Source organism: Pogona vitticeps, chromosome 6 (genome assembly GCF_051106095.1).
Source record: "Pogona vitticeps strain Pit_001003342236 chromosome 6, PviZW2.1, whole genome shotgun sequence".
Lineage (NCBI taxonomy): Eukaryota > Metazoa > Chordata > Lepidosauria > Squamata > Agamidae > Pogona > Pogona vitticeps.
This window is the reverse complement of record NC_135788.1, coordinates 120062343-120083106: the sequence shown is the minus strand read 5'-3', so window position 1 is coordinate 120083106 and position 20764 is coordinate 120062343. Positions and strand designations below refer to the sequence as shown.

Below are 20764 nucleotides of genomic sequence, written 5' to 3'. Positions count from 1 at the left end.
AGTCTTTCGGGCACCACTAAGACCCTTTGCTTTTTTTTTTTTTTTTTTTTTTTTTGTATTTTTATTTTTTATAAGGGATAACAAAAGGGAAAAGGGAATTGGGATTGATGAGGAAGAGGGGAGACAATAACATACTTTCATCCATTCTGTACCTATTGCCATATCAAGATTTTAAATTATTCTATTTACTCTTTTCTGCCTTCTAGATTCAGTTCTCCTTTCAATATGTACTGTTCACAAGCTGCCTGTTGATTCAGTCCACTTGTTAAATAGATCCCATCTTTCTGTTGCCTTTTGCAAGGGATAGTCCTTCATAACTTCTGATAAAATGTCCATTTCGGCTATTTCCCGTATCTTTTCAATAAGATCTTCTTGTTTCGGTACCGTTGATCTTTTCCAATTTTTAGCATATAAAATTCTAGCTGCCGTAACTATGTATATAACTATATAATTCTTTGACTTATCTATATTTTCAGGTATCATACTCAATAAAAACAGTTCTGGGGTTAATGGCACTTTACAGAGCAATATTTGTTCCAACATTACATGTACTCTTTTCCAATATTGTTTCGCTACTCCACATGACCACCACATATGATAATAGCTTCCCACTTGTGATTCACATTTCCAACACTTATTTGATACATCTGTATACATCTTTGACAATTTTTCTGGGGTCATGTGCCATCTATAAAACATCTTATATATATTCTCTTTAAAGTTCACCGATCTTGTAAGCTTTATATTATTTTGCCATATTTTCAGCCATTGATCAATATCAATGCTATGCCCTATATTTTGTGCCCACTTAATCATACATTCCTTAACCATTTCATCTTGCATCTTAATTTCCAACATATAATTATACATTTTCTTAACAGTTTGTTCTTTTGAACCTAATAAAAGTTTGTCAAAAATCGTTTGCTCTAAGTAGAAGCCTTCTATTTTATCTTTTGTATATCTAGATTCTAGCTGTGCTCTAGGCCACCACTCTATATATATATTCTGTGACTCTAGCTCTTCTTTAGACTTTAGTTCACCATCCTTTTTTAATAGATCTTGATATTTTAAAAAGTTTGTTTTTGTCATAAGACTGGGTTGAATAAAGGCCTCTAACGGTGACACCCATACAGGTATTTTGTAATAAATTTGTTGTACAATTTTTCTCCACATTCCCAGTAAAGCTCTTCTTATCATATGTGAATTAAAAATTTTTTGTTCTTTGTCCTTTTTATACCATAAATAGGCATGCCAGCCTAATTGCAAATCATGTCCCTCCAAGCTAAGTAATCTATCATTTTCTAGAGTTATCCATTCTTTTATCCAATCTAGAATACAAGCTCTATAATACAGAACCCAGTCAGGAAGACCAAAGCCACCCCTCTGCTTAGCATCTTGCATTGCCTTAATTTTAATTCTTGGTTTTTTACCTTGCCATATAAATCTCATGATTATCTTATTAAATTCTTTGAAAAATGACTGTTTTAATATTATAGGGATTGACTGAAATAAGAATAGGATTTTTGGTAAAATAGTCATTTTAATTGCTGCAATTCTTCCCAACAACGATAGTTGTAATTTGTCCCATTTCTCCAAATTGTTCTGTATCTCCTTCATTAGTTTCATGTAGTTATCTTTGAATAATGTACTTGTCTTTTTTGTAATTTGTATTCCTAAATATCGAATTTTCTTCTCCTCATGAAAGTTCGTCTTCTCTATTAGCTCTTGTCTTTCATGTTCTCTCATGTTTTTGGTAAGTAATTTAGTCTTCTTTTGGTTTATTCTCATTCCTGCCATGTCACCAAAAATTCTTAACGTTGTCATCAGGTCCTCTATTGAATCCAATGGTTCTTCCAATATGATAACTAAATCATCCGCAAAGGCCTGGAGTTTGTAGACTTGACCTTTCACTTTTAATCCTTTCAATTCTTTTTTGTTTCTAATTTGACTAAGACCCTTTGCTGTTGGGAAAGTGTGAAGGCAAGAGGAGAAGGGGGCAACAGAGGACAAGATGGCTGGACAGTGTCTGCGAAGCGACCAACATGAATTTGACCCAACTCCGGGAGGCAGTGGGAGACAGGAGGGCCTGGCGTGCTCTCTGGTCCATGGGGTCACGAAGAGCCGGACACGACTAAACAGCAACAAAAGACCCTTCGGCGTGTTTGTGGCAAGAGGCTATGGGCCCGCCCGTGGCGGCCTGGCTGGAAAGCTCTTTTAACGGTGTGCCTCCCCAACAGGCTCTCTGGGAAGGGCTGGGTCCTGGACCAGACCAGCATCTTTGCACAAGTGGATGCTTTTGTCCAGCGCTGCAAGGATCTCCTGGAGGTAGGTGGCCTGAAGGCCTGGCCCCGCAGATCTCTTCTCTGGTTGGGCTCGGGTTGATTTCCAAAGGTCCACATGGGGGGGATACGTGCACAGCTGGGGTGAGGCCCGCCTTGAGCCTCATGGCAGAGGAGGGACCTGCCTCATCCGGGAGAGAGAGAGAGAGAGAGAGAGAGAGAGAGAGAGAGCACTCTGAAGTGACCTTGAAAACTAAGAAGGATCTTCAGGGGCCACACAACAGCTCAGGTCCCCTCATCCGTTTTTTGCTCCACAGGTCTGTGACAGCCAGCAGCACTTTGCGGGCTGGGAAGACGGCAAGAAGACGGCCCTGCCCTGCTTCTTTGGCCAGCGGGGGCCTGAGATGGCCAGGAGCTTGCTGGAAATCAAGGAGACCTTTAACAAGTATCTCAAGAACCTCTGGAACGTCAAGGGCGGGATCCTGGATGTGAAGAACACCTCCTGGCACGAGGACTTCAACCGGTAAGAGAGCCGGTTTGGGAGAGCAGGAGGCAGAGAAGCGAGGCGAGCCTTCCCTTAGGTTCTCGCTTCAGCCCATGGAAAGGAGGGCCGTTTTGGCTGAGAGCATTCCTGGGGAACTCCCTGTCTGCTTGCTCCGTTTCATCTGGCTTGTTTCCCCCTCCCTTTTTTTTTGCTGCCAATCCCTGTGGGGGGCACCAGCTTCCGGGCTGGCGTCAAAGACCTGGAGGTGATGACCCAGAACTTGATGTCTTCCGCCTTCGAGACCGTCAAGGACGTGGAGCACGGGGTGGAGATCCAGGACATCTTCCACCATTTGTCGTCCCGAGAGGTAGGAACGAGCCGGTGGACGCCCCTCGGCAGCATCCAAGGCAGCCCTCGGTCCCAGGGCCGGCGGAGAAGGGGAGGGGAGGGCGACCCTCTTGAGGGCGACCCCCGTGTTTGCGGCACTGCCGCCACGGGGTGACATTCTCCGCCACCTGGAAGCGGAGTTTTGCGTTCACGGAGCGTGGCATGAACTCCGTTGCTTGAGCCAGGAGTTTACCCTGCGAAGGCCACCAACGTCTTGAGCCCTGCCGGCACCAGCCCCAGAGGTCTGCCCGATCCTGCCCGTGGGAGTGTTCAGAAGAAGACCCTGTGGCAGAGGGGGAAGGAGCTGTGCGGAGATCTGGGCATTCGGGGTTGGGGGGTCAGGCTTTATTCCAGTGGGGGCAAAAAGACCCGGCAGTTCCGTGTTCCTTAGCGCAGAGGGCTCTTCCCACCAGGCCTCCCTTCCTCTCCCGCAGGCCATTAAACGCACCTACGATAAGAAGACGGTCGACATCTACATGCTGTTCAACAGGGAGCTCTCCCTGGTCAATAAGGAGCTGAGCAAGAAGGTCCCTTTCCTGCCACCACACATGTGCCATTACTCAGGGATGGCGCACTGGTTGCGTGCTCTGCGGCGGCGGGTGGACAAGCCCATGGAGGTAAGGGCTCCTACTCCTGGCTGCCCTCTTCTTGAGTCGGGTGTCCTCGGCTGGCATCCATCTCACACTCTCCCGGCTTAGAGAGCTGCTGCCTCGGGAAGCCCCCCACGAGAGTTCTGGCCCTCGGGGAGTGCGTGGGGCGCGTGGGGCCCTCCTGCAGCTTCTTTGATCCTGGCCTCACTCTAGAAAAACAGCCAGTCTCCTCATCTTTGCCTACACATTTTCACCGTTTGCAACTTCCGGTGCGTGCGTGTGTGTCCATAATGCAGCAGAGAGCAGGCGGGGGGCGGTATTCATGCTGTGCCAAGAGTTCTGTGGTTTAGAGGGAGGCCGACTCCACAGGCATGCACCCGTCCATCCCATGCGTTGGTGGGCAGGTGGGGCATCTCCTGTCGGGGGTGGAGGGCTGACCCCTCTCACCTCTTCCGCAGCTTGTGGGCCCGTTGACTGCCCAGCGCATCCGGCTGCTTGTGGCGGCCGCGCTCACTGTTCTTTATGCGCCAAGCAACCTCGTCCATTTTTTTTTTGGTCCGTTTCTCCGCTATTTACCTCAATAACATCGTCTGTTGCTGAGTTCTTTTTGACAGGTTTAATTATACACTGGGTAGAAAGAAAACAGCAGTTCTAGCATCCATCAGACCTGGCCTCCACTTCCCTCCACAAGCCTGCCTGAAAACTGAAGTCGCCCAATCGGTCTTTGGGTGTAAAGCAAACCGTCTGCAAAAGGGCCTGTTCTTGAACGTGCAAACCTCTCCCCCCCCCCCCGGGGGAGTCTTGTTTTTTTCTGTGGATCTTAGCTGGCAAATTCCTGGCCCCGACACCCCTCTGTCCTGCTTTGGATGTTTATCGTGTCACGGCGAGGTGTGCCAGTCCCCAAACACGGCGGGTTGGCAAGCGAAGCGAACATGTGCTTTCATACTCCCTGCTTCTCTCGCCCAGAGTTTATCAGCTCTGGAGAGGTGGGACCAACACTGCGCCAAGGGGCCTTACGCCAAGAAGCTGATGGAGAGTGCAGGATTTCGCACTGGGATTGCTAGACGTTCCAGGTGCTGGGAACCAAAGGTGCCCGTTGAAACAGCATGGGGGGGGGCGAAGGAGAGCGTGAGAGACTGAGTTGTAGGCGCGAGAGGGGGAAGTGGCATTTGGGAGTGGGTGTTAGGCAGCCTTGGGTGAGGTTGAAAAAGCGTGCGAGGAAGTAACAATCGGAGCTTAGAAACCTTGCTTTTTTGGAGTAGAGTTCCTGCTGTCTTTCAGACTGCTGTGCTACAGGGGGGCCTTTGGGGAAAGGCCATAACCTTTGAGGGCCTTTCCTGAAGGCCAAAGTATACGTGGCAGGTTAGAAGGAGGAAATATATGGATTTTCAAGGGACACCATTCAGGAGATCCTGGGCATCACTGCATTAATCCATTGCAGGGGAAAAAAGAGATCAACACAGCTTTGAAGTTGTTTAGTCGTTTAGTCGTGTCTGACTCTTTGTGACCCCGTCGACCAGAGCACACCAGGCCCTCCTATCTTCCACTGCCTCCCAGAGTTGGGTCAAATTCATGTTGGTTGCTTCGATGACCCTGTCCAACCATCTCTTCCTGACGTCCCCTTCTCCTCTTGCCTTCACACTTTCCCAACATCAGGGTCTTTTCCAGGGAGTCTTCTCTTCTCATGAGATGGCCAAAGTACTGGAGCCTCAGCTTCAGGATCTGTCCTTCCAATGAGCACTCGGGGTTGATTTCCTTTAGAATTGATAGGTTTGTTCTCTTTGCAGTCCAGGGAACTCTCAAGAGTCTCCTCCAGCACCAAAATTCAAAAGCATCATTTTCTCTGCGGTCAGCCTTCTTTATGGTCCAGTTCTCACTTCCATACATCACTACTGGAAAAACCATAGCTTTGACTATGTGGACCTTTGTCGGCAAGGTGCTTTTTAAGATGCTGTCTAGGTTTCTCGTCAATCTCCTCCCAAGAAACAGGCGTCTTTTAATTTAGTGGCTGCTGTCATCATCTGCAGTGATCATGGAGGCCAAGAAAATAAACTCTGTCACTACCTCCATATCTTCCCCTTCTATTTGCCAGGAGGTGATGGGACCAGTGGCCATTATCTTAGTTTTTTATATATATATATTGAGCTTCAGACCATTTTTTGTGCTCTCCTCTTTTACCCTCATTAAGAAGTTCTTTAATTCCTCCTCACTCTGCCATCAGAGTGGTATCATCTGCATATCGGAAGTTGTTGATATTTCTTCTGGGAATTTTAATTCCGGCTTGGAATTCCTCCAGTCCAGCCTTTTGCATGATGTATTCTGCATATAAGTTAAATAAGCAGGGAGACAGTGTACAGCCTTGTCTTTGAACCAATCAGTTGTTCCATATCCAGTTCTAACTGTTGCTTCCTGTCCCACATTTCTCAGGAGATAGATAAGGTGGTCAGGCACTCCCATTTCTTTAAGAACTTGCCATAGTTTGTTGTGATCCACACAGTCAAAAGCTTTTGTGTAGTCAATGAAGCAGAAGTAGATGTTTTACTGGAACTCTCTGGCTTTCTCCATAATCCAGTACATGTTAGCAATTTGGTCTCTAGTTCTTCTGCCCCTTCAAAATCCAGCTTTTACTTCTGGGAGTTCTCGGTCCACATACTGCTGAAGCCTACCTTGGAGTATTTTGAGCATAACTTTGCTAGCGTGGGAAATGAGTAGAGTTCCTGCCACACAGCTGAGTGGCACCTCAAAGTGAACATGTTTTCTTTGACACCAGCTGATGGGGACTTTAGCCCAATTGCATTTGAAGCCCCCAAAAGCCTGATGCCAGGTAAAACTTGTTATCCTTTAAGGAGTTGTGAGAGTCTGTCTTGTTCATGGCTCGGGCATCCCTTTGCGATTGGGCTGAGAACGAAGCCCGCTTTGGCATATAAAAGATCCACTACAAAACAAAACGGCAGGCGACGTGAAAAGTTCCCGCTGGGACCGTGTAATGTTCTCAGCATGCAAGGGGAGCGTGGACTGTCTGCAGCGATTTGGGCTTCCTTTTCTTCTCCCTTTCTAAGGAGGTTTCCAACTCTCTTGGCAGCATCGTGCTTAGAACTCGGCACCCTGCGGCCAGGCGTCCGAGCCATCAAACAGCTGGAATGCCTTCTTCCTACCCCTTGAAGTCGGCCCCTGGTTAGCTCTTGGTGTGGTTCCCTGCTTGGGGGTGAGACGTGTGTGCATAATCCCCCCTGGGTCGTATCTGCCATATCCGAGTTATTTATGTCTTATACATGTTGCTAGTCCCTTTGGCTCTTTGCAAGGGGGGGAATGGATCAATCACTCAATCAGTTTACTTCCCGGAGACCTTGGCTAATCCGTCCAATCACTCCTCTCCTTCCTTCCTTGATGTCAGTCCCAACCGGCAGGTCTTGTTTGGCTGATGCTTGCCTTCCCTCTGAATTGCCAGTTTCAAAGGTTCCCCCCCCCCCCCCGGTCTGCTGTCTCGGCCACCCTGAGAAACGAATGAACTTCTTATTAATCTCAAATTGGGTTTCCCCCGTCGCTGGCGTCGGACAGCTGGGCAACCGTAGCCCGGCTCGTGTAGTCGCGGAAAAGAGACAGAGAGGCTCAAAAGGAGTGTTTTCGGGGTATTCCGATAATGAACCATCTCCATGCCTCCAAGCGGTCCAGAAGGTGCCTGATTCCCAGTGTAGAAATTCACTTTGAGGCTGAACCAGGAAAGGCCCCTTGTAGCGTCAACGAGGGCAGCTTCCGGTGGGTGGAGGAGGAAGGACTGGCCTTCTGCCCCTGGGCTTCGCCGGAAAGTTTGTCCTGCATGTCCAGCAACCACCACCCCCTTGAGCACTGGGACTGTGGCCCAAAGGAGATCTGGAAAGGGAACCAGCGAGCGGGGGGGTTGCTTGCAGGGCGTTTGCATCATCCTAACCCCTTCCGGCCAGCAGATCTCAACTGCAGGGGCCCGTACCATCACCCCCGTTATCATATTGTTTAACCTGGGATTGGTGAAGGGTGTTTAGATCAGGCTACAAACATGGCTGACTTGATGGTGAGGTGGGCCAAGCCTTGGCAGAATGTTCTGGTGCAGAGCTTGGTCCATTTTGGGTCCAGAAGGGGTGCCACTGCTCCTGGTTGAGGGAGAGAGAGGGCAGTGTCCGGGGGTCACCTTGGCCAAGGGGAGAGCCTGGAGAGAAGAGAGCCACCGCCTTCCATGCCATGGGGTTCCTTCCTTCACTGGGTGCCAGGCGAGTGAACGTGCCCTGTCTTCAGGGGCCATCCTCGTTTGAATTCTCCAAACCTTTCATGGGCTCGTCGTTGGTGCACTAAACTGCTCCTTCTCGCTGGTACGCAAGGGGGGGGGGATGGATCTCGAAGACGTTTGGCACTGGGCTTGTCCGGGACGCAAACTTTATCCCGACTCAAACAAGAAACAGGAAACAGGCTTTTCCAGATGATGGCTCAAGGCGTATAATCCAGTCCCGGTCTAGAAAAAGGCAAGCACATGATGGGTGGCTTGAGAAGGAGGGTGGGCTACTGGCTCTCTCCGGTGGCTTTTGAAGCCGATCGGTATCAAAGCTTGAGGGGGAAGGACTATGACTCCCACAATCCCCAGCCAAGGATTTTCCCCGAGTTCTCCCGGGTACTGGTGCTGCTGTGCGCTGTGAGCGTTTTTCGCACACCGACAGAGAGGCCTTCAGGCTGGGAGAAGAACCGACCTGTCATGGCTGACTCAGCTTTGCTAATAACGAAAGCTTTTAAAAAAAAGCCTTTTAATAATTCCCCCCCACCCCACCGTCCCTATTATTTTGGCACAAATAATTGGCCTGGTTTTTCGAAATGGCATATGTTGTTTTCTTCATTTACACCCACCCGAAAGAGTTTAATGGGCAACGGGGATTTTATTTTCCCACTTTGTTCATTCCTCCTGTTGCCCGAGCAATGAACTAATGTTCTAGCTTTGCTCAAGACTGGGTGGGAGGGAGTCCAGGAAACCGTGAGGGTTCGGGCGCGAGGGATGGCGTCAGGAGAAGCAGGTGAGTGCCAAACCTGTCACTGCTCTGCTCGCCTCTCTTCCGCCCGATTTGAACGCGTGAAGCCCTCCGCTCAAGAGTCTAAACCTTGCATGGGTTCGGTTGGGTGGTCGGGAATCACCCCCTGTCTGGTTATAAGCATTTCACTTGTGCTTTCAGGGCAAGAGGAGGCCATGCTCAGACCAGGCCACCTGGGCTCTGCAGTTTTTCCGTGGCAGATATGGCCACGGTTGCCAAAAAAGACGTGGTTTCAATCTGTCTTGTTGAGCATAAGGTTGGGGAACCTACATCTGCGGCGTCAGTGGTTCCCCACCTTGGGCCACCCAGGTATTCTTGGACTGTAATTCCCAGATGCTCTCACCACCAGCCGTGCTGGCCGGGAGTGGCAGTCCCAAGAACACCTTTGGGCCGTTTGGGAGCCCCTGTGTTTGATGGTTGGAAGTGACGTGGAGGGATCATGGCTCAGTCCTGGAGCATCTCTTTCACCTCCGGAAGATGCTCCAGTTCAGTGGTCCCCAACCTTGGGCCTCCAGATGTTCTTGGACTACAACTCCCAGAAGCCTTCACCACCACCTCTGCTGGCCAGGATTTCTGGGAGCTGAAGTCTAAGAACATCTGGAGGCCCAAGGTTGTGGAAACCACTGCTCTAGTTCAACCCCTGATATATCTCTGTCCGGCACCTTGGCATGCCCTTGCAGGGCTGGTGGAGCCTGATGGATGGGCAGTGGGGTGAGCTCTCCGTTGCACGCCATGCCCCACTGGGTGACCAGGAGGGAGACCAAGGTGTCCCTTACCCGGCACAGCGTCCAAGGGCCACGACCCTCTTCTTTTCTCTCCCGGGCAGTGCCTGAAGAAAGCCCACTTCATCCCTCACATCGGGACCGGAGAAGAGAGCTTCCAGACCTACCAGCTGCTGGTCCAGGCGATGGACGAGATTGAGCGGAGGACCTTTCAGGAGTGGGCCCAGACCTTGGACAAGGACAGCCTCAAGCGCCTCGACACCCCCCTCCTCGTCCTGAGCAGCGAGAAGCCCGGCATGCTGGACATCAACTTTGACAAGTGAGCGAGGAGCCCCGGAGGAGGGGTGTGTGTGACCGTGCCGAGCGTCCGCCCGCCGGAACAAGGAAGGGCAGTGGCCTCGTATCCCCCCCACCCACTGCCCGCCTGACGGGGCTTCCTCTCTGTCTCCCCCACAGGCACTTGCTGAAGCTGTTTGTGGAAATCCACTACTGGGAGAGGGTGCTCTTTGAAATCCCCCACTACGTGGTCGAAGTTTACGAAAGGAAAGAGGACCTGCGCTGCCTCCGGGAGAACCTGCTGCTGGTGGCTCGAGACTATAATAGGTGGGCCGGCCGGCTCGACAGCAGGCAGATGACCTTACAGTGGCGCCTCGCTAGACAGTTACCCCGCATGACAGTTTTTTCGCTAGACATTGACGTTTTGTGATTGCTATAGCGATTTGCAAAACAGTGATTCCTGTGGGGGAATTTTGCTGGACAATGTTTGGTCCCTGCTTCGCAAACCAATTTTTGCTAGACGGCGATTTTGACAGCTCCCTCTGTGCTCGCAAAACGGGTGTTTTTGGGACCTAAGCTTCGCAAGACAGCTATTTAAACAGCTGATCAGTGGTTCGCAAAGCAGCTTTCCTATGGCCCATCTTCACTAGACAATGATGATTCTTCCCCATTGGAACACATTAAACAGGTTTCAGTGCATTCAAATGGGGAAAATGCTTTTCGCTAGACAATGATTTCGCTAAACAGCGATTTCAGTGGAATGGATTATCATCGTCTAGCGAGGCACCACTGTACTTGGCACAAGAGGCATCTCACCCTCCAGGGCTGGGCCAGGGGTGGGTGGGGGGATGAGACACGGGGCCGTCTTGATCCTGTTGAACTGCCACCTGTCCTGCTCAACGGCATGGGTTGTGAGCCATCAACTCTTGGGGCATGTGTCTGTGTCTGTGTGTGTCACATGCTCCCCACAGCTTATAGCCAGGATCATAAGGAATTGTGTTTCTTCCCCCCCCCCCCCCGCCATGCTGTGAGCAGTCTGGATGAACGTCCCTAACACCAGGGAGCAGTTGCGGCTGAACGGATCCCCTTTGCATCTATAATGCGCTTTTGAATAATGTCATGCAATCAGAGTCACTCCTTTTTCGTGCTCTGCCTCCGCTCGTTTTAAGGCTGGGGTGCTCTGTCCTTTTCAACAGGATTCAGACGGGGTGATTTAGTGCCAAGGTTGAATTGCTGGTGTCTGGGCATAAGAACCCCCTCCCCACCAGCTACGTTGGCGTGGGGTGCTGGCTGTTGTAGGCTAAGATGTCCATAGGGTGCAAGTCACCCACCCCTTGTGCATGAGCGCGTTGGCCGTGGGTCCGGCATTCAGTAGAGGCGGGGAGCCGTTCTTCATCTCTTGTAAGCCCTACTGAGTGTGGACTCTGCTGAGTGTGTGAAGGGGCGATGGGCTTGTATGGCATTGAGGAGGAAGTGCAGAGTCTGGCCCTGGACAGAATGGCCCTGGTGGAAGGCCATTGCGGGGGGGGGGGGGGCTCACCTTCCCAAAGCACCTCGCCCTCTTTCAGAGAAGGCTGGCATGCTCGGAGGAGCGGCAGCCCCCTCTCACGCCAGTAACGCTGTGTAGATTAGAGAATTTCCCCTCTACCCAATAAGAGACCCATTCCAAAATGGTTTTTTTTTTTTTTTGGAAGATCTAGCAGGTGGGGGAAGACCCGCACCAAAACAGGTCACTTGGGAGGTCCAGAGTATGCTGGGCTTTCCAGTCGGTGGAAGACACCAGTTTTGCCAGCCTTGGTTTCCTCGGGTGAAATGACATCCTGTTGGTGATGGAGTGAGGGATGGCTCTTCTCTCTTGTCTGTCTCAAGGGGGGTTGGTGGTCAGAGCCTCTGGTCAGAGGACATGGGCTGCCCGCACTCACTGCTGTCAGGATAGGGTCGCTGTTTGCTTCGGTTTGCTTTTTCAACAGGAGTTTTGAAAAACGAGCAGAATTCTGTGTATTCAGAATCCAAGGAGGTCCAGCGGAAGGGTCACCTAGTTTAACCCCTTGCCAGGGCAGGTGTCCTTAAGCTAAGGCATCTCCAGCAGGCGGCCATCCGATTTCCGTTCAGATCCGTCTCTGACAAAGGCGACCCCACTCACTGCCTTCTGAGATGGTCCGTTCTCCTGCTGAACAGCTCTTACTGCCGGGAGGTTCTGATGTAAGACTTGGACGGACTCCCCTTTCTTGCAGCTGGAACCCGTTGGTCGGGTCCACCAGTTGCACGTCAGGGGGAAAAAAAGTCTTCCCTGTTTAGAGCAGGACGACAAGGGGACCCATGACCTCGGGAGGTTTTGAGCGCTCCCAACTCTGGAGGCCTTTAAGATAACTTTGGTCCACCCTCTTGTCTGATCTGCTTGGATTGGGATTCCTGCCTCGAACCGGGTGTGTGTGTGTGTGTGTTGGATCCGTGGGCTTTGAGGCTTCCGCCAACTCCACAATTCTGTGATTCTGTGGCTCTCTTCCTGATTGGAAAGGCGATCCGAGGAGCCGTCGGCTTCCTGACTAAAATTTCCGAAGGTGTGCTTGGCAGGGAAGGGGACTCTCTCTCTCTCTCTCTGCTTCGCCATGGACCTTTTTCAAAGTGTGACATGGAGGCGTCTCTCCGCTGAGAATGTGTTGTTTGAAAGGCGCTTTTGTCTTGGCAGCTGCGTTTTTCTCATGACAGGACTGTAAGCATTTCTTTTGCGCTGCTGGCTTGTTTCCACTCGGGAATTAATTGGAGACCAAACCAGTGCTGCGGGAGAGAAATGGGCAGGCGCCGGGCTCCCACTTCCGTCAGTTCCGCACCCCACCCTCCGGTTCGCTCAGGGAAGGCGAGCCGAAGGGGACCGGCCGGCCGAGCGTGCGTGCGTTTGTTCCGGCCGTCCTTGGGATGCCAAGGGTTCGGAGCTCTGCGCTCCGGAGCATCACACCCTGATGCTTCCCAGCTGGACCGATTCCGGAATGAAGATTACTTTGGTCTTCAGCCTCCCTAACAACTCACACCAACTAGGAAAAGCTCCCTCTTGACTGTGTACTACATGTTTCTATGTCTTGAAAGCTAGGGGATAAATCGGGGGGGGGGGAAATCCGTGGCTCTCCAGATCTTGTTGGACTGTCGTTCCCAGCCCCCCTAGCCACTGGAGCAGGATCATGGGCTATGTAATCCGGCAAAATCGGGAGGGCCCCGTCTCCAATCCTGAGTCAAAATTGGTTGTGCCACCTCCACTGGAGTGGAGCCACTGAAGGAGCAGGGCTGGTCCAGTTAAACCTTGTGGAGGTTCTCCCGATTCGGTGCGGCCGATAACCAACTGGTCCTTCTCTCTCTTTCTCTCGCTCGCTGGCTGCCTTCCTTCTGCTCCTGCTCAGGATCATCAGCATGCTGTCCTCAGAGGAGAGGGGCCTGTTTAAAGAGCGCATCCGCTTCCTAGACAGGAAGATCCATCCGGGCCTGAAGAAGCTCCACTGGTCCCTCAAAGGGGCGAGTGCTGCCTTCATCTCGGAGTGCCGGCTGCACGCGAGCAAGGTCGGGTTCTCCTCGTCTGGGGTGGGTTGGAGAGAGAAGGGCTATGGCCGGTCTCCTGCTCCCCAAGGCCGGTCGAGATCTCCAGTGCCTTGGAGGGAGACGGGGGAACAGGAAGCACACCCAACTCCCACGGCCTTCAGGAGGGCGGATGCGTTCCCTCTGCTCCTTTTTGTCAGCCGGTAGAGCTCGCTCCCTGCCCCTCCTTCTGGTTTTAATTGAGAAGACTCTGTGGTCCCATCATGCTGGGCTTCCTGGGTGGTTGCATTCAGAGGATCTCTTAGCAGGCTGTTCTTGGGGGGGCTTTTCTTCCTCCCCCAAAGGTTCCAGTCAGGAGTTGGGGATCCTGAACCTCGTCACGGACTCTGCTAGGCTGGCAGTGCTTTTAAACCCGGTTGGGTTAGCCGCTTTTGTAATTCCCTGTGCTTGGAACTTGGAAAAAAGAGCCAGTGGATGAGGCCAGCCTCTTCGCTCAGCATCGCCTTCTCCATTTTGCCCGAGGTGGCCTCCCATCTCTTAGATTGTCCTCTAGCTTCTGCTCCAGCTTCTCCTCCTCTTGGGCAAAAGTGGGTTGCTTTGGTACGGCCCGTGGGGCTGACTGGTTCTTCCTTGCTTTCTCTCCCCCATAGGACCAGAGTGCTTCCTTCCCAGGGTTTATAGTCCCAGATCCCCTCTTTTAATGGAAAGTCTGGCTTCCTCCAGCTCTGGAGGCTTTCACACCTGCTCCATACTGTGATTATGGGTATCAGTTGGGTGTCCCTCCCACTGCTGCTATGTTTGTTCTGTTTCCTTCTCCTTCCTGTCCAAGCACCTGTCCATCCATTCATTCCTCCATGATGATCCTCCATCCATCCCTCCTTCCACCATCCCCATCCACCCAATCACTTGCCTATCCATCCATTCTTCTTTTCTTCCATCCTTCCTTTTCTTTCTCTCCTACTTTTCCTTCCTTCCATCCATCTATACTTCCTTCCTTCCTTCCTTCCTTCCTTCCTTCCTTCCTTCCTTCCTTCCTTCCTTCCTTCCTTCCTTCCTTCCTTCCTTCCTTCCTTCCTTCCTTCCATCCATCCATCCATCCATCCATCCTATCCTCCCTTCCATCCATCCATCCATCCATCCATCCATCCTTCTTCTTCTTTTTTCCCCCTTCGCCTGCAGGTCCAGAACATTGTGAACGAGTACAAGGCGGCCACTTTGGCCATTGCTCGCCGAGCCCAGCAGATGAGCGAAGCCTTGCTGGTGCGCCTCACCGGCAAGAGAGTCTACAATGACTTGGAGTTTGAGGAGGACCAGAAGGAGCACCGGGCTTCTGTGCAGCAGACGTTGGTCAGCCTCCACGAAGGCAGCCTTGCCATCATGCGCCAGACCTACGAAGTCTTCAAGCTGGACGGGCCAGAGGTCAGGAGAGGGGAGGGCGTTGTCGCGGGCGGCTTCGGAACGGGCCCACTTGATCCTAAGTGTCTTCCGAGTGAAGCAAGCCGCCGTGAAAGCCCCCCCCCGGGTCTTTTTCTGTAATGGTCCCTGGGCGGTGCTCTTGGGCGGCCTGGGACCAATCTGGGACGGGAGCGTAGTGGGGCGCTCTTGACTTCCGGATGTGCCTTTGGAGATGAGGATACCTGGCCAGTGGGCTTGGTTTCTCTGGTTCATCTGACGACGGCCAGCGTTGGTCCTTAGGATCCCTGAGCGAAGGGCTTGGAAGAGGAATTCAAGGCCAGCTGGAGCCTGAACAAATTCAGCAGAAGCCGCCCCTGCGCCCCCCCCCCCCAGCCTACCTGATAGAGTTTGGCATTTGCGGTATCAGACAGAACTGACCCGAAGGATTCTCCGTTTGCGTAGGATCAAGGTTGTCCTGATAGGATCTGTGCCCTGGGGCTTCTCTCCCATCAGGTTCAGCAGCACTGGTTCAACTACACCATCAAGATGGACCGGATGATGGAGGACGCTCTGCGGCTGAACGTCAAGTGGTCCCTGATGGAGCTTTCCAAAGCCATCAACGGGGACGGCAAGACCAGCCCCAACCCCCTCTTCCGCGTCAAAGTGATTCTGCAGGACAACTACCCAGGCCAGACCCCACAGGTCAGCCCCTGCAGCCTCTCCCCCCCTGCTTTGGGTCCTTCGGGAGGGCCCCTGGGGGGGGGTGGATGGCCCCTCTGGAGGTGCAGCTGAGGCAGGCCACCTCTCCTGACCCACTCCTTCCCTTTGGAAATACGGAAACCCCCTCCCTGAGCTGGGAAGGAATGGATGGCGGGATGGATGCGTTTGGCGGGTGGAGCCTCGTTGTATTTCTTCGTGGTCTCTGTTTGGCCCTGAGTTCAAACAGGCAGAGGGCCACTTGAAGAAGGCACGCGACAGGTGAGCAGCATGTTTCGGCTCAAAATTCTGGAATTCCGTGCTGGTGGAGCCACCGTGGCAAGAGAAAGTAGCAGATGCTGGTTTTAAACAAAGCATCACGCAGGGTTTCCTTTCTGTCCTGGCCTTGTTCTTTCCTTGGTTGCTTCCTGCTTCTCCTCCTGAGGCTTTTTTTGGTGGCAGGCTGGCCCCTTCTCCTTGACCCCGGGCTGCTTCTCTTTCAGGTGGAGTTCTCCCCGACTCTTGCCCAGCTGGCCAGCATGGTGAACGACATCAGCACCCACCTGATCGCCAGCATCACCGTCTTCCGCCACCTGCCGGAGATCCTGGTCCGGCGCAAGTTTGTCCGTGACCCCATCGCTGTCCTAGTGGGTAAGGAAGCCCCCTCGTGGGTCCGCCCTGAGGTCTGCCGGCCACTGCTGGAGGTGGACCTCTCTGTTTTGCTTACCAGTCCCCCCCCACCTAATTATCTGGAGCACCTTGGAACGCTCCCCTTACCCACCTTGCGAAGAGCATCCAGCCGTTTCTGGGATTGGGTGCTTCAAGGCTAGAGCAGAAATGACCTTCTTCCCTAGTAATTTCTTTACTTATTTAACCTTGCTTTGCAAGGAGGCTCCCGAGCCAGCATAGCAGCTGGAAGCAGAATAAAGAACTTAAAAGTGGTGGGGGTGGGAAATCTGAAAGACTGCTGTAAAGCCAGAGGCAGGGAAGAAATATGAAGAGAAAAAAATAAAATAAAATCTTAGAGTGCTGTTCTAAGCTCCACCGAGCCATGACGCTGACCTTGGGGCCCTCCCGTTTTCCTCAGCCTGATCTCACCCCCCCCCCGGCTCGCTGAGAAGCCAGGGCAAGAGTAGAAGGGAAGGAGCGGTGGGATAGAAATATGGGTAATCTTCATCGTAATGCTCGTTGTGAGAACTTGGGAGGATCAGAGCCTCTTGGAGGACTTGAAGTGGCCTCAGAAGAGGCATCTGGCCGATTTGGTTGGGCTATGTGATGGAAAGCACACCGAAGGCTCTTTAGCGGGTCACGCAGGGAAAGGAGACCAGACTTCAGGGTCTCCCTGTAATTCAAGAGTGAGTTGCATGCAGCCTGGGGCCCTGTGCGCCCCCCCCCCGAGGGCCAAAATACAGCACCCCGGGGACCTGCGAGCACCTCCACCAGCCCAGGTTCTTTCAAATCAGAAGCCCCTCTTTGTGCCCTCTATACTACAGAGCGTGGGGGCACTTTTGACATGTTTTTGAGGCATCCAGCCACCCCTTGGGCTTCCTTGTGTACTGCACTAAGAAAAAGATTTTTTAAAATTAATATTTTGCCAGTTGAGGACAGAAGGAGTCCATTAAAACCAAACACACCCATTTTTGTAAGGAAAAAAAAATCCTGGGGTGGAAATCCTGGGAGTGGATAGGCCCATGGAGCCCTATTACCTCTGGGAGCTGCCCACCTCTGTCTTAGGTAAAGGTAAAGGTTCCCCTTGACAATTTTTGTCCAGTCGTGTTCGACTCTAGGGGGCGGTGCTCATCCCCGTTTCCAAGCCATAGAGCCAGCATTTTGTCCAAAGACAATCTTCCGTGGTCACGTGGCCGGCGCGACTAGACACGGAATGTCGTGACCTTCCCACCGAGGTGGTACCTATTTATTGACTTGCATTTTTACATGCTTTCGAACGGCTAGGTTGGCAGGAGCCGGGATGAGCAACGGTCGTGGTTGGTCTTCCAACCTTGGAGCACAGAGGCTTCTGTGGTTTAACCCGCAGCGCCACCATGTCCCTGACCCCTGTCTTAATGGCCTGCTTTTGAGCTTTAGTCTCTCTGTTGCATTTTTACTCTCCTTTTTCCGTCTGTGGAGCTGTGGTGGGCGCCAGCGGTGGCAACCTGCGCACCCCGAGCTCCCCTTCTGTGAACAGAGGTAGCGGTCAGTGGCCGTCCACCTGGGTCCCCGCACCAGGCCCCAAATCCACAGTGTGCCTGGTCAATCTGGATCATGCCAGGGTGGTGGTGGTGGTGACAGAGCGGTGTGTGTGTGTGTCCCTTGCGCAGCCAGCTACAGTTTTGCCCCTTTTGAAAAGCTGGTAGAACCTCGTTGCCCAAGAGGTGGCCGGTCTGCAGTGGCCGGGTGGGTGGGCGGCTGTGCCCTGGTCTTTGGCCACTCCCAGCAAACCCTCCTAACCTCTTGAGCTCTGGGCAAGAAGGGTGGGAGCAGCTGCCAGCTGGTGAGGAGTGACTGGTGGGGGGGGGAGGTGTGAGACCGAAGGGAACAGGGCGTGCTGGCAAGCCTTCCCAACGCCATTAAATGGAGCGATAATTTATGGAGTGCCTTTCAGGGTGGGAAACGGGGCCAGCGCTAGCTGACTAAAGGTTTCGGGTGAGAACGGCCGCTGAGCCAGGTTGCCTCTTCTGCTATCCTGGGGAGTCCTGATCGCCCTCTTCAGCAGGTCTCCTGTCCCATCGCTGGCCACTCTAGGAGACCCAGGTGAGAACCGGTGATGGTGCCGGAGTTGCGAAGGACCTCTTCTCACCGTGAAGGAGAGAGGCCTGCTCTGAACTCCAGACCCGGAGGAACGGCAGGCACAAACATCCGGCGGTCTCCTGGTTTTTGTCTCCTTGCGTTCCCCCCCCCCCCCTGCTGCTGCATTCCCTCCCCTTTGGCTTCACGGATGCTAGTGCGCGAGGTGTGTTTGTGCCATCCGCGTGATTCACGGGCACTGGCTTCGTAGCTCCTGGAAGCTCTGCGGGGAATCGTGAGAAATGAGGCTTGATTAATGGGGAGCATCTCCCGGTCGTTTCGGGCTGAGGTGTAGTGCCTGCCTGTAGTGCCTGCCTCCGTATGCGTGAAACAGGGAAGGAAATTTGGCTTGCGCTTCCTCGTTCCCTTTCAAAGTGAAGAACCGTAGGCTTAATTTCCGCTTGGGGGGGCTTTCAGAGGGCTGGGATCGGAGGGGCGAGAAGAGAGCAGCATTGGTGCCTGACGTAAGAGGGGGAGAATCACATGGAAAAACTCCCCGCACTTTGTTGAACGACCGTCCTGATTCATGGCTGCAAATGGTAGATGCCCTTCTTTGGGGAAGGTGGGGCGGGCCCACCTGAAGAGGGAAAGGGCATCATCCTCATCCACCTTTGCTATGACGTTCAAATGCAAAATAGATTCCTTCCATAGCGTCTTTAGAAATAAAGGCAACAAACATATAAATGCAAACCACACATGGGAAGAAACACCCAACTTTGTTAGTCCTGAATTTGATAGTGACCCGTTTTGATTTTTTTCCACTACTGTACCAGGATCAGGAAGGTGTGGGTGGATTGTCTTTATCCAGTTTCTCTATATCATGCATTATCTTTTTCGGTTGCCCCCTTTTTCTGCTTCCTGCGCTGGCTATACAATGTGGGATTGAGCAGAACTGTACCCATGACACACACGCCTTCTGTAGCCCATTGAGTGCAAAGGCATTTCCACGCGAGCGGTCCGTTTTCCATCCCTTTCTCTGTTGACTGCGGTTTTGGAAATCGCCTCTTTTTTCACAGCTGCCGTCGAGTGGAAGATCTGTCCACAGGAGGGTCATGGTCAGTCCAAATCCCCCCACCCCGTAGACGTTCGTAGTTGAGAAGTTTGGCCCATAATTGTCTGCTTTAGCATGCTGGGCTCTTTGTTTTCCTAAATAATTCGGTGTCGCGACAAAGGTGGCCACCTTGCTAACTCCAGAGCATTTATGGACAGATGGATCAGGGCCAGCCCGCTGGACACGTTGCGAAGATCCTCCCCGTCTTACTTCCCTTCTTTATGGAGCTGCTCGTTGGTCTAAAATCTCTCTGCTTCCTGTTGTTTAACCAGTGAATAAGCCGTATAGGGCTTTTTCCCCATGTCCATAAAAGAACCTTTGGTGAGGGACGTTGTCAGAAAGATTTTGGAAGGTCCAAGCACGTAACGCCTCCCACAAGGAGGGACCCATCGTGGTCTCTTCTGATCCCTTTGTTGCTGCTCTCCCGAGTCTCCGTCGTCTTCTGATTTATAGTGATTTTAGCTTTAATGGTCCTTTAACCTAGAAATTTGCTTGCAGTTTTGTAGATTGATCTCAGCGCACTCTCTTTTTTAAAATGCCCCTTACATTGGGGACCTTCCAGTCCCTTTTAGAGGCTGACTGTAGTGGGCAGTTACACGTCTTCAGTAGAAGGCGAGCCATGCCACGTAGGCTGCTCCGGGCATCTCTGGAGGAACTGAGTTAAAGGACAATTGCCTTCTGCCGTTCTATGTGTGTGAAACATTTCTGCGAGGTCCTTGGCTGTCTGAAAACTTGCTTGAGGCCATGGGCTTGCCAGGAGCTTGAAAACATAACAGTAGCACCTCGGCTTCCGAAATGAATTTGTTTTCCGAGACGTTACATAAAGCGAAAAATTCATAAACGGGAACGCAGATGGCCGTACAAACGCTATAAACTTGCAGATACAATGCATCCTGGAGAAACTTTCTCCATAAACCGAAAAACCCCAGAAAAAAAACCATAAACCGAGGTATTATTTTCAATAGATTTCTGTTCATAAAACCAAAAATTACATTAACCGAGATGTTCGTAAACCGAGGTCCTACTGTACTGTTTTGGACTACAGTTTCCTAAGGCCCTGATCCAGCATGGGTGGCAGGGAGTGAAGGAGTTGCCCTCCTGTCGCTGGCTACTAGGCAACCAAGGATAGCTTCAGGCCATCATGTTTCCCGGTCCTTTTGCAGAACGGGATGAAGATATAAAGAAAATCCAGGCGCAGATCAGCAGCGGCATGCAGGCCAACGCCACCCACCTTCAGGCGTACCTGAAGACCTGGGATGTGTATCGAGAGATCTGGGAGGTCAACAAGGACGCTTTCATCAACCGCTACCGCCACCTGAACCCTCTGGTCTCATCCTTTGATGCCGACACTGCCCGGTAAGAACGGTCACAAGGGTAAATGTGGCTGACCCCCCCACTTTGCGAGCTTCCCTTTGGTTGGTTGGCCTTCTGTTGGTCATGGTTGGGTTGACGAGATGCTGAACTGAGTAGGCCAAACTGTTTTGATGGAACGGATCTTTTCTGGTTTGTTTGTTTGTCTGTCTTTGG

At 52.1% G+C, this 20764-nt stretch overlaps 1 protein-coding gene across 2 annotated transcripts in view; it reads left to right on the top strand.

The window, feature by feature from the left end:
* Positions 1-20764, top strand: part of DNAH2 (dynein axonemal heavy chain 2) — a 138794-nt gene that overhangs the window by 29836 nt on the left and 88194 nt on the right. For both annotated transcript variants that reach the window (XM_072977163.2, XM_072977162.2), the window contains exons 10-20: positions 2238-2325; positions 2597-2802; positions 3001-3130; positions 3585-3767; positions 9615-9829; positions 9967-10113; positions 13179-13335; positions 14491-14730; positions 15220-15408; positions 15906-16053; positions 20401-20593. In XM_072977163.2, the coding sequence (XP_072833264.2) occupies positions 2238-2325; positions 2597-2802; positions 3001-3130; positions 3585-3767; positions 9615-9829; positions 9967-10113; positions 13179-13335; positions 14491-14730; positions 15220-15408; positions 15906-16053; positions 20401-20593 (1896 nt within the window). The remainder of the gene's footprint in view (positions 1-2237; positions 2326-2596; positions 2803-3000; positions 3131-3584; positions 3768-9614; positions 9830-9966; positions 10114-13178; positions 13336-14490; positions 14731-15219; positions 15409-15905; positions 16054-20400; positions 20594-20764) is intronic.